Consider the following 12,500-nt stretch of genomic DNA (forward strand, 5'->3'; position numbering starts at 1 on the left):
CGGATAATAGCAGGGGCAGTCCCCACAAAAGCGCTACCACCTGCCAGGTCTTCTTTCTGTTGTCGACGTGAAAACGCACGTTCCTCGTCTCCACGATGGACCGGTACCGACACACCGCGATGGTGACGGTGTTGGTCAGGTAAGTCAACGTCAAGGCCAGATTGACGTAAGCCTGCACTTTGCAGGGCATCGCCCTCCCCTCCAGCCACGCGGGCGCGCCGCCGGTCAGCAGGTGCAACAGGTGCAGAGGGATGGAGACAACGGACACCAGAAGACCATCGACGCTGAGACTTGCGATGAGGACGTAGGTGAGACGGTGTAGCTGCGGCATGCGGACGGCAGTCAGCAACACGAGCGAGTTGCCGGCCGCACCCACTACGGCCACCAGAGCTAGGCATGCGGCCATGCTCGTCCACACAGCAGCCGAGTGCAGGGCCTTTGTCGTGTTGCTGGAGAGGTGGGGCAGGTCTGGCGACAGGTATTCCTGGCTGAGGTTCCGATCCAGGTGCCACAGAAGAAGGCTGGTCGTGCGCTCTTGACTCATAATCAGCTGGAAGCATGTTGAGAAATGTTGAAAAATTTTCTAGGTGTATATCAGCTGTATCCCCCCCCCCGCCAACCCCACGCCCCTACACACACCCCACCACCACCACCGTAAAGACTATTTCAGAATTTCAATGAGATATTACTTTTTTAAAAAGCAAAATCCAAAAACAAGTTTAATCAAGCTGTAGAAAGAGTTATAAGTATTAATTTCCAGGAGTGTTCAAATTAAAAGATAAAAAGCTTACAATAATATTAATTTTTATTTTAAAACGACGGTTTATTTTTAATATCTGTGATTAAGCATTTCTTGCAGCATTATCAATCAATAAATCGAACAGTCTGTTGGGTGGAAATTACAGCTTTATTCTACTTATGTTTGTTACCAGTTCAACACCCTTCACCCGCAAATGTTCTTAGTCTAATCGCCAAGAGAGACCCAAGAAGATTAGTGTTCAAGATGCTTTATCAGAAAATCCTGACATAGTATATCATTAGTTAGCTTTAGTAAAGGTGTGGAAAGTGGAACCCTCCACACACTCGCGCGCGCGCGCACACACACACACAAAGATGCGCTCACGAATGTTCTTAGTCTAATTACAACCTAAAGAAGTTTTAGCCTCCAGGAAAACCTGATTGATCAGCAACATTAGCACTTTAATCTGGGTTTCCCATTCATAAAATGCAAGGGATTTTTCAGACTGTCAGTTGTGAAAAAATGAAGGTCTTATCGACTAGTAGAAAGAAGTACATAACAATATCATCTGTTAATATTACTTTGTTTTTATGTATAAAAGTATTGTACTGATGTTTAACAGCAAATGATTTACCCAAATTATCAGCTGCCCCATTTATTTCAAAATGTCTTGATGAAACCTCTTACCTAAACTTGTTTTTCGTTTTTAATCCCTGGTAACTTGTTCTTTACGTTATTTGTAGTTCTCGTAGATGATTCATGCACGTTGCTGAAACACGAAGGGATACCCTGACTTTGGAAAAATGCAAAAAGCTAGAGGCTGGGTGTTTGTTGTCCCGTTAGGGATCAGACTGCAGAGTGTAAAGACTGAAAGAGAATGAGGATATTGTTGGAGGGATTACTGCTATACACGCGAGCACGTGCAAAGAGCATGCCGTAATTGAGCCAGGCGAGCTAATAGGATTGACGGTAGCAGTCCGTCTGTATGTATCCATGCACGCTTGCCGATTCCACCTGCGATTTGCGGGCACTCACTATGCGCGAGCGGTGTGTGAGTGCGCGTGTTGTAACTTCTACCGCGTTTATTTGACCCCTCTACTCTTTATCGCAGTCTTTCTACTCTTCGCATGGTAGCTCCTAGGTACTTAAAGCTGTTCACTTCCTCAGGTTGGACTCAGTTGAGCTCTGCTTTATCGTTGTTGTTGACCATGACATGTCAACGCTTCTCCGTTCGTTTGATTGATAGAATTGTCATTGAGTTCTTGCATTTCGCGATTGATGCCTGCTGTAAAATCGATATAATATGGAATGCAGCGATGATGACGACGATGATGATGATGATGATGATGACAACGACGACGTGTGGCTATTGTTTGCTTGAGTAAATTGATGAAATGGAAAAAAAGTGTACTTACCACTTGAAGCAGCGACGTCTACGTCTCAAACACACATGACACAAACATATATAAACAGGTATAGGTAATATTAGGTGTTTCAACACTTGTTTAACACAACTTGCACAGTTGCAGCTTGGGAAAAAAAATAGAAGCGGCAAACCTTTGATAGCAGTTTTCGTCTTTGTACTATCACGGCATTATTCTCGAATGACAAGCCCGATACGAAAGAGCTCAAGGGCAGTTTATGTCAACGATCTTCAGAACACAACAGCGTCCTAGCAGCTGCAATCTCCCTTGGTTGGCAGTTTCGGGTGTGTCTACCGGTGGTGCTGCACGCTGTCTCCTCCCCTAGCTTTAAAATGCAATGACAGTCGATTTTTAAAATTATTATTATTCCCTTGCTGTTTGAAGATTTCATCCCGTGGGATTCTCAGACCTGTCAGTGACCACACAGTGCACAGCAGCCGTTTTATACGTACCGACCGATAGCGGGTGTGGCTGATAGGCACATCTGCTGCTCAAAGCGCACGGCCGATTCGGCCTTTGGAGTTTCGATCCTGCAGTAAACTGTGCAGCAAAGACACGTAGGAGCACGTGTATGTTTTAGATTTAGGTAAATGGTTGGGTTGTGAGGATGGAGTGTGAGGGAGGGTAAACTTTAATTTGCGTCATTTAGAGCCTTGCTCTCCTCGATCCTCTTTCGATTAACCTCACCCTCACATCTGTTTCAATATGTTTACTTTTATGCATATTTTTGTGCGTAATCTTTAAGTGCATGTTTATGAGAAAACACAGGGAGCAAGAAAGCATAGAAGATGAAATGAAAACGAAAATGCAGTGACCAGAGACTAAGTGCGCAAGAATTTAAAACAATCATAATATGACTATGATGTCTTAGTAGACGGGAGCTATGCAGGTGTAATTTTGCATTGTGACTTGTCATCTTCAAGTCTCATGAAAGGTTAAGGACACTTTTTAATTTCAATATATTGATACATTTCTTTGAAACTGCTGCTGATTGTGATGCCACTGGTTGTTTTTATTCTTAAATGGTGGGTTCAGCTCAATCTTTCATTAAACAATCTAGTTTATCATAGACTAATCATAGACTAATCTTTGCAAAGACTTTGTCAGGTGTTAATTCCTTTTATAAGCTCTTTACTTTAATGATAACAGTAAATGTAAATAGATTATGATAGTGCACCACCCCCCCCACCATCTTCACCAGTGGGGGAGTGTTTGTGGCTAGAATATTTCTTCTATCAAGTTCTTTTTGTGTCACAATTTTACTTTTGCTTCTTTTAGGCCGTAATTCTGTAGGCACATGCAGAAGTTTTATGAGTTTAGCCTATAACACATATGCAAGTTGATTTTGTGTGGGTGGATGGAAGTAGGTGTGTGTGCATGTGTGTACATTTATTTGTATTTGAGTATGCTTATTGTAGTATGTGTATTTTTATATGAAAAATATGTTTTTGTCTCAGCAGGATGAGACTGCTAATCTTCCAGAATCTTCCCTGGCAAGGGACTTTAGCTTCCACAGTGAGAAAGTGTGCCAAGTAGCTACCATGGCTGCAGCTAGTTCCATGGACCCCAAAAGTGGGTGGTTTCTTTGACCTGAATGTTGATAGATATTAAAAGTATCAAAAAAATGCTTAATATAGTCACCTATTTCAGAGATGAAATATAAGATTACAGCCATTTTCTGAAGAAAGCATCTCTGCCCTACTTTATTCCTTCCTTTTCTGACAATATCACAGAAAGTCTGAGTTTCATTATTGTCCCAATAATGTCACAGAAGTTCGAGCTGTCAAAATAGCTGTTTCTCGACTTGAGCAACTTGATCCAGAAGTGATCCCAGCTGTGATGGCTGTGGCACAATGCTCAACTGATGTGGTAGCAGTGCAACAGCTGAAAAGGCTAGTACAGGAGTGGGGACAAGAGATGGAGCTTCTAGTGCAGACCCTTGATTCCATGACTGACCCTGCTATCTTCATTAACGTCACAGGTAGGAAATGGTGTGTAGTGTGGGTGTGTGCACATATATATATATATGCAAACATTAAAACATTAAAGTGAGTAGTTTTTGTCGAGGATAGATTTAGCAGTTTTTGTGGAAAAGTAATGGTAGATCTTAACATTTCACCTCCCATCTTCTTTATCAGTTAATATCATTGACAGTCAAATGGTGAAAGAGAGGTCATAGGTCAGAAAGTATTTTCTGTATGTCTTCTGAACAGAACAACGAATTCGGCAAAGCATCAACGTGATTCGAGGGTGTTTGTCAGAGAGAGACATTCCTGGCTTGAAATACAGCTTGCGTAAGCTGCTTGCCCATGCACGTCATATGATTCAGGTGGCTACTCAAGTTGTGGACCATCACTTTGATCCTATTTTTCGCAATGGTTTGCTGGTGTTCATACAGCGTATGACACAAGGTATTGAATATATGATATTCTATAATAATTCTTTTAACTGTTCAAAATTTTTTAAGTTTTGTGTATTAATAGGTTAGGATTTTTAAACAAGGAAATTAAACAATCACACTAAACGAAATAATTTGTGCAAGAATTAAAAAAGATAAGTTGCTTTTTTAAAATGGATTCCTTAGTTACATGGTCATTAAATTCTTAAAAATAGATGTAGTATGCAGTAAAGAAAAGAAGAGGAAATTTTCATTTACTGTCCACATAGCAAAGTCCTAGCAACAATCCAGTGATGTGAGATCAGTTTGACTGTTCATTGACTAGTGGCTGGATTCCTTTGCATCTAAAATCATCCCTTAAATGCGTGGTACTGCATTGTTTTGAACATTCCATGCATTAATTCTGTTCTGTTCTTTGTACATGACTTCTTCTATTAGGGGGATTCAGAGAGCATAATATGCTTATTGAACTTGAAGACCTAAAAAGAAAATCGCTTAAGTCACAGATGTTTTTGAAATATAAACTGGAGGTTTATGAAAATGTATTAGTCTATTTTTATTTGTAATTGTTTAAATTGAAATTGTTTTCAGTACATATTGTTAAAATTTCAGCATAACTTAAATATCTTCTTGAAATTGGGCTTGAAAATCTGTTGCTCTGATGATCAACAATAACGTCATTCAATAATCATGATGAGGTACTCAGTATGATGCTAACCCCTAGCTGGATGCCCAGTACCTAACAGTCAGCTTAAATGTTTGTGCTTAGCCACTGGATTTTACTTATATTTGCACACACTGTTCTGTAAATGGATTTATTTGAATATTTATTATACATACTTATTTTTATGAAAGATTGCATGTTAAGGGCAAATCACCAAAATGCAAATAACAATATTCAAAGAGGTATGCTGACTTTCACTTAATTTTATACATCTTGCTAGGAATATGCTTGTGTTTAATTTAAAACAGAATTCACATTCATCTTTGCTTGACTTCCTTTAGTTTGACATACTTAAGTTTCAGGCGCAAAGATTTTTATTTCCAGTAAGTTTCAGAAAACAAAGCACATAACATGTTAATGGATGATTAACACCGTGAATTGTTTTTAAACAGTGGAAGTCAGAGTTGAAATGTCTGGGCAACATTTGACCTATTGTTGTTTTTTATCTTGTCATAGAAACTTAATTTTTACAAAATACTCCCACTGAACAAAAGCTAAGAAAGAAAGTAAAACATTTAAGTGAAATGAATCTTTACTTTTTTTTCTTGTACATCTTTGTCCTGAGATTCCTGAAACAGTATATAGACACCACATTGTGCACAATTTCTTTCCTTTAAATATTATGTCTCAGCAAGAAGAGGCTTAAAGGAGGCGGGACAGGCCATCTTGGAAGATCTTACACATCCTCGTTTGGCAGACACTCTGCAACGACGAATGAACTTACTGGTAGATACTACATCTGACCTACGCCAGGGTCTTAAGGGAGACAATCATGTAGATGTGCTCAACCCAGCCCGTGAAAATGTTCGCAACAGACCTCACCATGTCTCAAAGGTTGTTACTGGTAAGTCATACTAGATGTTTTCTTTAATACAACACATATGCTTCTTAGGATCATTTGATTTTTGTCTCGTAACATTTGTTTATCAACATGTGTTGGGTGTGTTGATTTACTGGTAATTTGAAAAATGAGAGATAATTGTGGCCCTTATCACAGCACTTTCCAAGAATCAAAAGGTTTGGGGACTACCTTTACCTTTTCTTAACTACCATCAATGGAATCTAGAGAAAAATATCTGCTAATAGACTTGTCAAATTTTGGGTAGTCTGTGATCACTTCAAAGCTTTTACAATATGTAAATTTGAAACAAGCTAGTTAAAAAGAAGTTGGAGTATTAATGTTTCTTTGAGAGAAATGTATTTTGAATATATCCACAGGAAAGAAGAGATCAGAGTCGGATGTGCTTCCTGCAAGAAGCAAGGAACATGCCAGTCAACCCAAACCACTCAAACCAGTCCAGGAGCCCATGATGAGCAATGTGAACAAAGAAAGCATGATGTCATCACAAGCAGCTATTCCAGCAATGTCTACATCTTCCATAGCTGCCCCAAGAACTTGTACAGCTTTACATACAACTTCCACTGTTTTTCCTGCAGCTTCCACAGTTGTTCCTGCAACTTCCACTTCTGTTCCTACAGCTTCCATAGTTGTTCCTGCAAATTCCACTTCTGTTCCTGCAGCTTCCACAGTTGTTCCTGCAACTTCCACAGTTGTTCCTACAGCATTCTCAGTTGTTCCTGCAACTTCCACATTTGTCCCTACAGCATTTACATCCGTCACAATGGCCAGCACCCCCACATGCATGGCTGCAGTGTTGAATGGTGCGGTTGTGGCAAACCCTGACAATATATATTACACCAGTCAACCAACATTACAGAAAACAGGCAACAAAGTAAAAGATATGGATGCACAGTTGACTGTTTCATCATCAACAAATGTCCTTACCAAGCAGCAGAAAGGTAAGTTTATGGCAGCAGTGACCATATTTGGGAACTTTAGTAAACATATAATCTCTTCATAAAACTTACATTGAGGGGTTGAGGTTTTATTTTCAGTTGTTTTATTTTTTTTTGGAAGGGATTTCAAGCTGCTCAGTGAGAGGTGGAAGAATGAATTTCTGTGTTTAGACTCTGTTACCCAGGTCTGATCATACATCAATCTAGGCCCTCCTATCCCTCCCAGTTTTTATTTGATAGTTTTGTTTCTTCTCATACATTGAATGTTTGGGGATTACTGACATCCAGCCACTTGTCAATGATGCCAAAACTAACAGGATATTTTTCTTTTTTTAAAAGTGTTTGAGAAAAAAATTACTGCAACTTTGATAATTTGAGCCACATGGTCTGTCAGAGTTAAATATTTTATGATTGCTGTCATCAGATTTACAGATGCATTATAAAATTCTGTAATAATAATAATAAGTCGATTTGTAATGCGCAGGTATCCATTCCGAAGAATGCTCATTGCGCAGAAAAAAAACCAAAAGAAGAAAAAATAAAGTGAACAAATATATAAAACACCACGAAAGTAAAAAAAAAAAAAATATAGACAGAAGTGTTTCTTGGTAGTTTAAGACTGGTTTGAAAGAAACAAATGGGTTTTCAGTTTTTTGCGAAATGTGGTTTGTGAGGTGATGGTGGAGAGTGACGATGGCAGAGCATTCCACAGCTTAGGTGCCGCGTTTTTGAAGGCCCTGGCTCCAGTGCGCTTCTTGTTGGTGTCTTCCACTGCAGGGAGACAGAAGCGTGACTGGGAGCCTGAGCGCAGGCTACGTGACGGCTGGTATGGAGGAACTATCTCTTGCAAATAGTCAGGAGCAGTTTGAAACATGCAGAACTGAGCAATGGAAAGTACTGTGTGGAAGAAATGTTCCCTTCAAAGAGAGGACTGGCTTGTCTGTGTGTTATTATGGCAGGAACTGGAAATTAGCACCTAAATTTAACCATCTGTTGTGGTTCCATTCCATGAAAAATAGCATTTAGCTATAGCCCCAGTTCTTTTTTGGGTGCTGACAGAAAATTCCTTATGCCCAATGCTGAGATATTGGAAAAGAATGATTAGTGTTTTCAGAGTCTTGGATGACAGGGATACCAGAGGCTAGGTGCACAGGTACCCACCAAGCATTAGTGGAATAACTGATATGTAGCAGACAACTAAAATGCTTATAAAATATTAGCAGTTTAGCTGACTGCTAGGTTATAGCCATTAAGCTAGTAGTTAGCAGCAAACTAAGCATTCAGCCCCAGGAAGGTTGTGATGCTGGAGTAGAGAATCACCTTACAAACATGAGTGCTGTCAAGTCATTGTCATTAGATTTAGTCTAGCTAGCTCTCATAATTTTACTGTGCTAAATGCAGGGGAGGTGAGCAGACTTGTGCAGGTGTGTGGAAACGGTCTGGTGTCAGCAGCAGTTGCAGGTGATGCAACAGCTTTAGCAGAAAGGAATGGTGACATGCTTGGATGGACAGCTCATTTGGTGGAGACTGCACTTTGTTTGTTAGACCATTGTCATCATGTCAGTTGGCAAAGGTAGGTTAAATTGTGGAGACTTAATAATGATGAGGCAGCAGTTGTAGGCTGTGGTGTCAACACTCCCACATTGTAGATGACTGAGGCTCAATTAAATTTACTGACCAAGCCTTAGCTGTCTGCTAAATAAAAGACATCCTTTATTTGATTGAAGTAGATATATGCACTAAGTGTGCATAATAGTAACATGAGTATTCACACTCCCACTCACTTAACTGTTTGGTCATTCAGCTTGAAGGACCTCATTAGTACCATCTACAGCGAAGATATTTACATGTCCTGCTTGTACTTTTGCTTCAAGTGTCTGTTACAGTGATCAGATTTATGTTAAGTTTGCATAAGTTACTTGTACCCCGCTGTTTTGAAGTCTATAAAATATCAAGTGAGTCTAATAGCATGAATTGCTGTGATGCAGAAGCTTTTAGCTCTGGTTTCTGTTGCCTCATTTGGTTTTTGTTTGATAGAATTGTTTTTCTTTCTGTACTTTCAGATTGTTTGTTTGTGTTTATAGGGAAATGCAAGAGCTGACTGTGACTCTGGACAGACTAGCTCCACAAGTGATAGAAATGGCCAGATTTGTGCTGGCTGGAGACATGGGGCAGTCTGATGCTTTGAAGGAGCTAGTAGACAGCTGGATGGATGTAGTATGTCTTTTTGCATTTTTTGATGTTTCTCTGGTTCTGATTTAAATTTTAAACACACACACATGCCAACATGCAAATGTGGCTTATAGAAAAGACACTAATTGACATCATGACCTACAGCAAGTAATAATCAAATTTTCCATGTACATAAAGATGTAGCAATAAACATTCACCAAAGATGTAGCAATAAACATTCACCCAAAATGTCCATTTATATGATGGAACCTTTCATAAGTAGAGAATAGAACACAATACTGTTTTCTCATGTCTTTTCAGTGTAATAGGTTACGGATCGTAATTGATGTGGCGACAGGGGACTGGCTTGTGCTGATGGAGCAGGTCATACAGACTGTCTCAGCCAAAGATCCCACCAGCCTTAAGCATCTGGTAGTGTTCTCATCTTGTGCAATTTCAGTTTTAAATAATGTTAATGGTTCTGCTATTCTTTAATCATCCTAAAAACGATACAACAAAGGAAATGTACATTTCTGGAGGTTCATTGCAGATTAGTGCACAGAGGTTAGTGTGCCCAAGTTTGAGGTTCGTTTGGGCCTATGACTGGAGCATTATCCTGCTCATCCAGAAGAAAACTGGTTTTATAAATGTAAAATAAATATAAAAGCAATGATTAAATTATCAGTTGAAAGCAAATCATTGCCCATAACTGAATGAGTTGACTGGGTTTGCAAGGAAATTGAATCTTTGTTTCTGAAGTTCAAAGATGGCATTCTTGTTAATTTACACATGAATTGAAGAGCAAAGATCACAACAATAGCAACCCAAAATACAAGTAAAAAAAAAAAGGACTGCATGTCCTCCATATGTTTCTTGATTTTTACAGCTTGGTCAAGTGGACAGCAACTTTCGTGAAATGAAGCAGCTTTTAAGAAAAGCACAAAAGTTAGAGGGCTGCCATGTGCCAGCTGGCGCACAGATTATCCAGTTTTTAAGCAACACTCAGTCTGAGCTAGAGAATGTGACAGCCACTCTGAAGACCGCTGCAGACTGCATGGCAACCTCCTCCACATCAGCTGGTGAGCCATTTTTTTCATGTATTTTTTTTAATTTGAAAGCAATCTGCTTGAATGTTGACTTTACTATTTGACAGTTAATTTCTATGTGATACTTTCAATTTGGTCCAGAAACTTGTTTTAGGAAGTACCTGATGTAGAGACAACAGTGTGGAAGTGTTATCATCTGCATGAGAATAGGAAATAAGAAAATGTGTCATCCATTTGCACAATACGGTGTAGGAAGAGAATGAAGACTACAGCCAAACTACAAGTTCTTAGAGAAACAGGGAATAACAAGTAAATTACTCAGTCACTGTACAAATATCAGGCTGCAGGGGATTTTCTTTGTTCAGTCAAGTGCTCAAGACCCGTTACATTTTGTTTTTTTAGGTTTTATCTGTGCTCTGTAATGTGTTATGTATATGCACATCCATGCATGCGTGTATTTATTTGCATGTGCACTTATATGTGTGTGGCTTTCAGTTACTTTTAAAAAAAATCTAAAATCATTGTGTTCAGGTGACAAAAATGCAATCATGAGGACTCAGTTAGTGCAGTGGGGCAGAGAGTGGTGTACCTTGATGACCTGTGTTGTGGCTGAGTTTGACTACATGGCTGACATACTCATTCATACTGGCCAGTCCATTCTGGGTATCCCAGCCACTGTGGGCATCAGCAGTCCAGTTTCTAGTTCCAGTCGTATTTTCAGCAGCTGTGACAATAAAGTTGCAGCATTGATTGAGACAGAGACCATTCGCTTGAAGGACATGCTAACATGTCTTTCCAGCAGGTGGGTGCAACCTTACATTGCTCTCATAGTCTTTATTTTGTTCTTGGTTTTCAGTAAAAAAAAAAAAAAAACAAACTTGTACACATTGACTTACTACATTACATTTAAAAGCTTTTTCTTAATTTTGAAAATATTTTCTTTATCTTGTCAACTGTATTCAAAGTTCTTAATGTTTCAATTAAAGTTCGTTTTTTAAAACAATGAATAATATCTGCAGTATAGCTGCTTAAAGCGTTATGCATATTTTGGTGCCAGTGATTCAGGTACAAGAAAACGCTGTGAAGAGCTGAAGGAGTCATTAAGTGAGATCATGAAGGAGGTGACGGAGATTGTGCAAAACCCTATAGATTCCATCCTTCCCCAGGCACAGCTGTTTGCTCGACTAGATGCAGGCATGGCTCGAAGCCACTGGACAGAAAAAGTGTGTGGGTTGTTGAGAGATCTTGCTAACATAATATGAAATGATGGTGTAGATGGGAGGTCACAGTTCATATCAGGTCATAGTACAGATGTAGATTGTTCAAAGTTTTCTGCTAGTTAAAGCTGTCTCATCAGTGCCTCAGTTTGTCTGTCCTTACACTGTGTGTGTGTGTGTGAAAGAGAGAGACACGAGAGATGCTTGTTTATATGCAGTAGTGTTTTGTTTACTAAACTCACCAGGCTTTAAGTATTTTTACAGTTTTTATTGCAATTCCTGTGCATGTCTAGTGTTTGGTTGCCACCATATTGCAACACTTGCACACCATATGAATTGACTTTTTTTATGTAGGCACTTGAAACTGAACAGCTAATCCGCCGGTACTGCCTCAAGTTCTCTGCCCCTGTCAACAACCTCCTCATTTTGGCCACAGCCACTTCCACTTCAGGTAGAGAATGGTTTATTGGGTCTTTTTGTTTTACTGTTTTATTTGGTCATATAATATTTTCCACAAACCGGCACAAGTCAGTTTTTCAGAAGTGACAGTCATATAAACTCTACAACATGAACTTTAATAATAATAGAATTTATAGAATGCATTTCCCGATGGAGTCAATATAGTTTGTCAACAGCATCTTACTAAATTCCAAATTTGAAGTTTGTATAAACAGTGGTATATTTATTGCTTGATCTAGGCTGGAGAAGTGTTTGATTTCGTTGTGACACTGAAGGTAGATAAAAGTGCTGTGGACTGTATGAAGGTACTCACAAAGAGGCAGTTCAGACTGAAGCATCCGCTTTGGCGGACAAGCTAAAGAATGCCACACAGAAAGTTTTGCAGGCTATTCAGCTGTCTTCTGAACTTCCCCAACGAGCCACTGTGCGACGCTGCCTTGATGATTTAAACATTTTGCTTGCCATGATCACAGAGTCTGCAGCATTGTGTGCTTCAGGTTGGTTTTTAGACTAAACAGTGGAAT

General features: G+C 39.4%; 1 protein-coding gene across 7 annotated transcripts in view; it reads left to right on the top strand.

Moving 5' to 3' along the window:
- LOC112564862 (catenin alpha-1-like) overlaps positions 1-12,500 on the top strand; it is a 30,184-nt gene that overhangs the window by 16,714 nt on the left and 970 nt on the right. For 3 of the 7 annotated variants that reach the window (XM_025239943.1, XM_025239941.1, XM_025239946.1), the window contains 13 exons: positions 3,621-3,735; positions 3,935-4,144; positions 4,377-4,574; positions 5,917-6,129; positions 6,504-7,085; positions 8,484-8,655; positions 9,167-9,299; positions 9,576-9,686; positions 10,141-10,333; positions 10,832-11,102; positions 11,358-11,523; positions 11,872-11,968; positions 12,282-12,473. In XM_025239943.1, the coding sequence (XP_025095728.1) occupies positions 3,621-3,735; positions 3,935-4,144; positions 4,377-4,574; positions 5,917-6,129; positions 6,504-7,085; positions 8,484-8,655; positions 9,167-9,299; positions 9,576-9,686; positions 10,141-10,333; positions 10,832-11,102; positions 11,358-11,523; positions 11,872-11,968; positions 12,282-12,473 (2,653 nt within the window). Of the gene's footprint in view, positions 1-3,620; positions 3,736-3,934; positions 4,145-4,376; positions 4,575-5,916; positions 6,130-6,503; positions 7,086-8,483; positions 8,656-9,166; positions 9,300-9,575; positions 9,687-10,140; positions 10,334-10,831; positions 11,103-11,357; positions 11,524-11,871; positions 11,969-12,215; positions 12,474-12,500 lie in introns of those variants that run through there. The other 4 variants (XR_003099269.1, XM_025239944.1, XM_025239945.1 and 1 more) reach the window with 4 other exon arrangements.

Source organism: Pomacea canaliculata, linkage group LG5 (assembly GCF_003073045.1).
Source record: "Pomacea canaliculata isolate SZHN2017 linkage group LG5, ASM307304v1, whole genome shotgun sequence".
Lineage (NCBI taxonomy): Eukaryota > Metazoa > Mollusca > Gastropoda > Architaenioglossa > Ampullariidae > Pomacea > Pomacea canaliculata.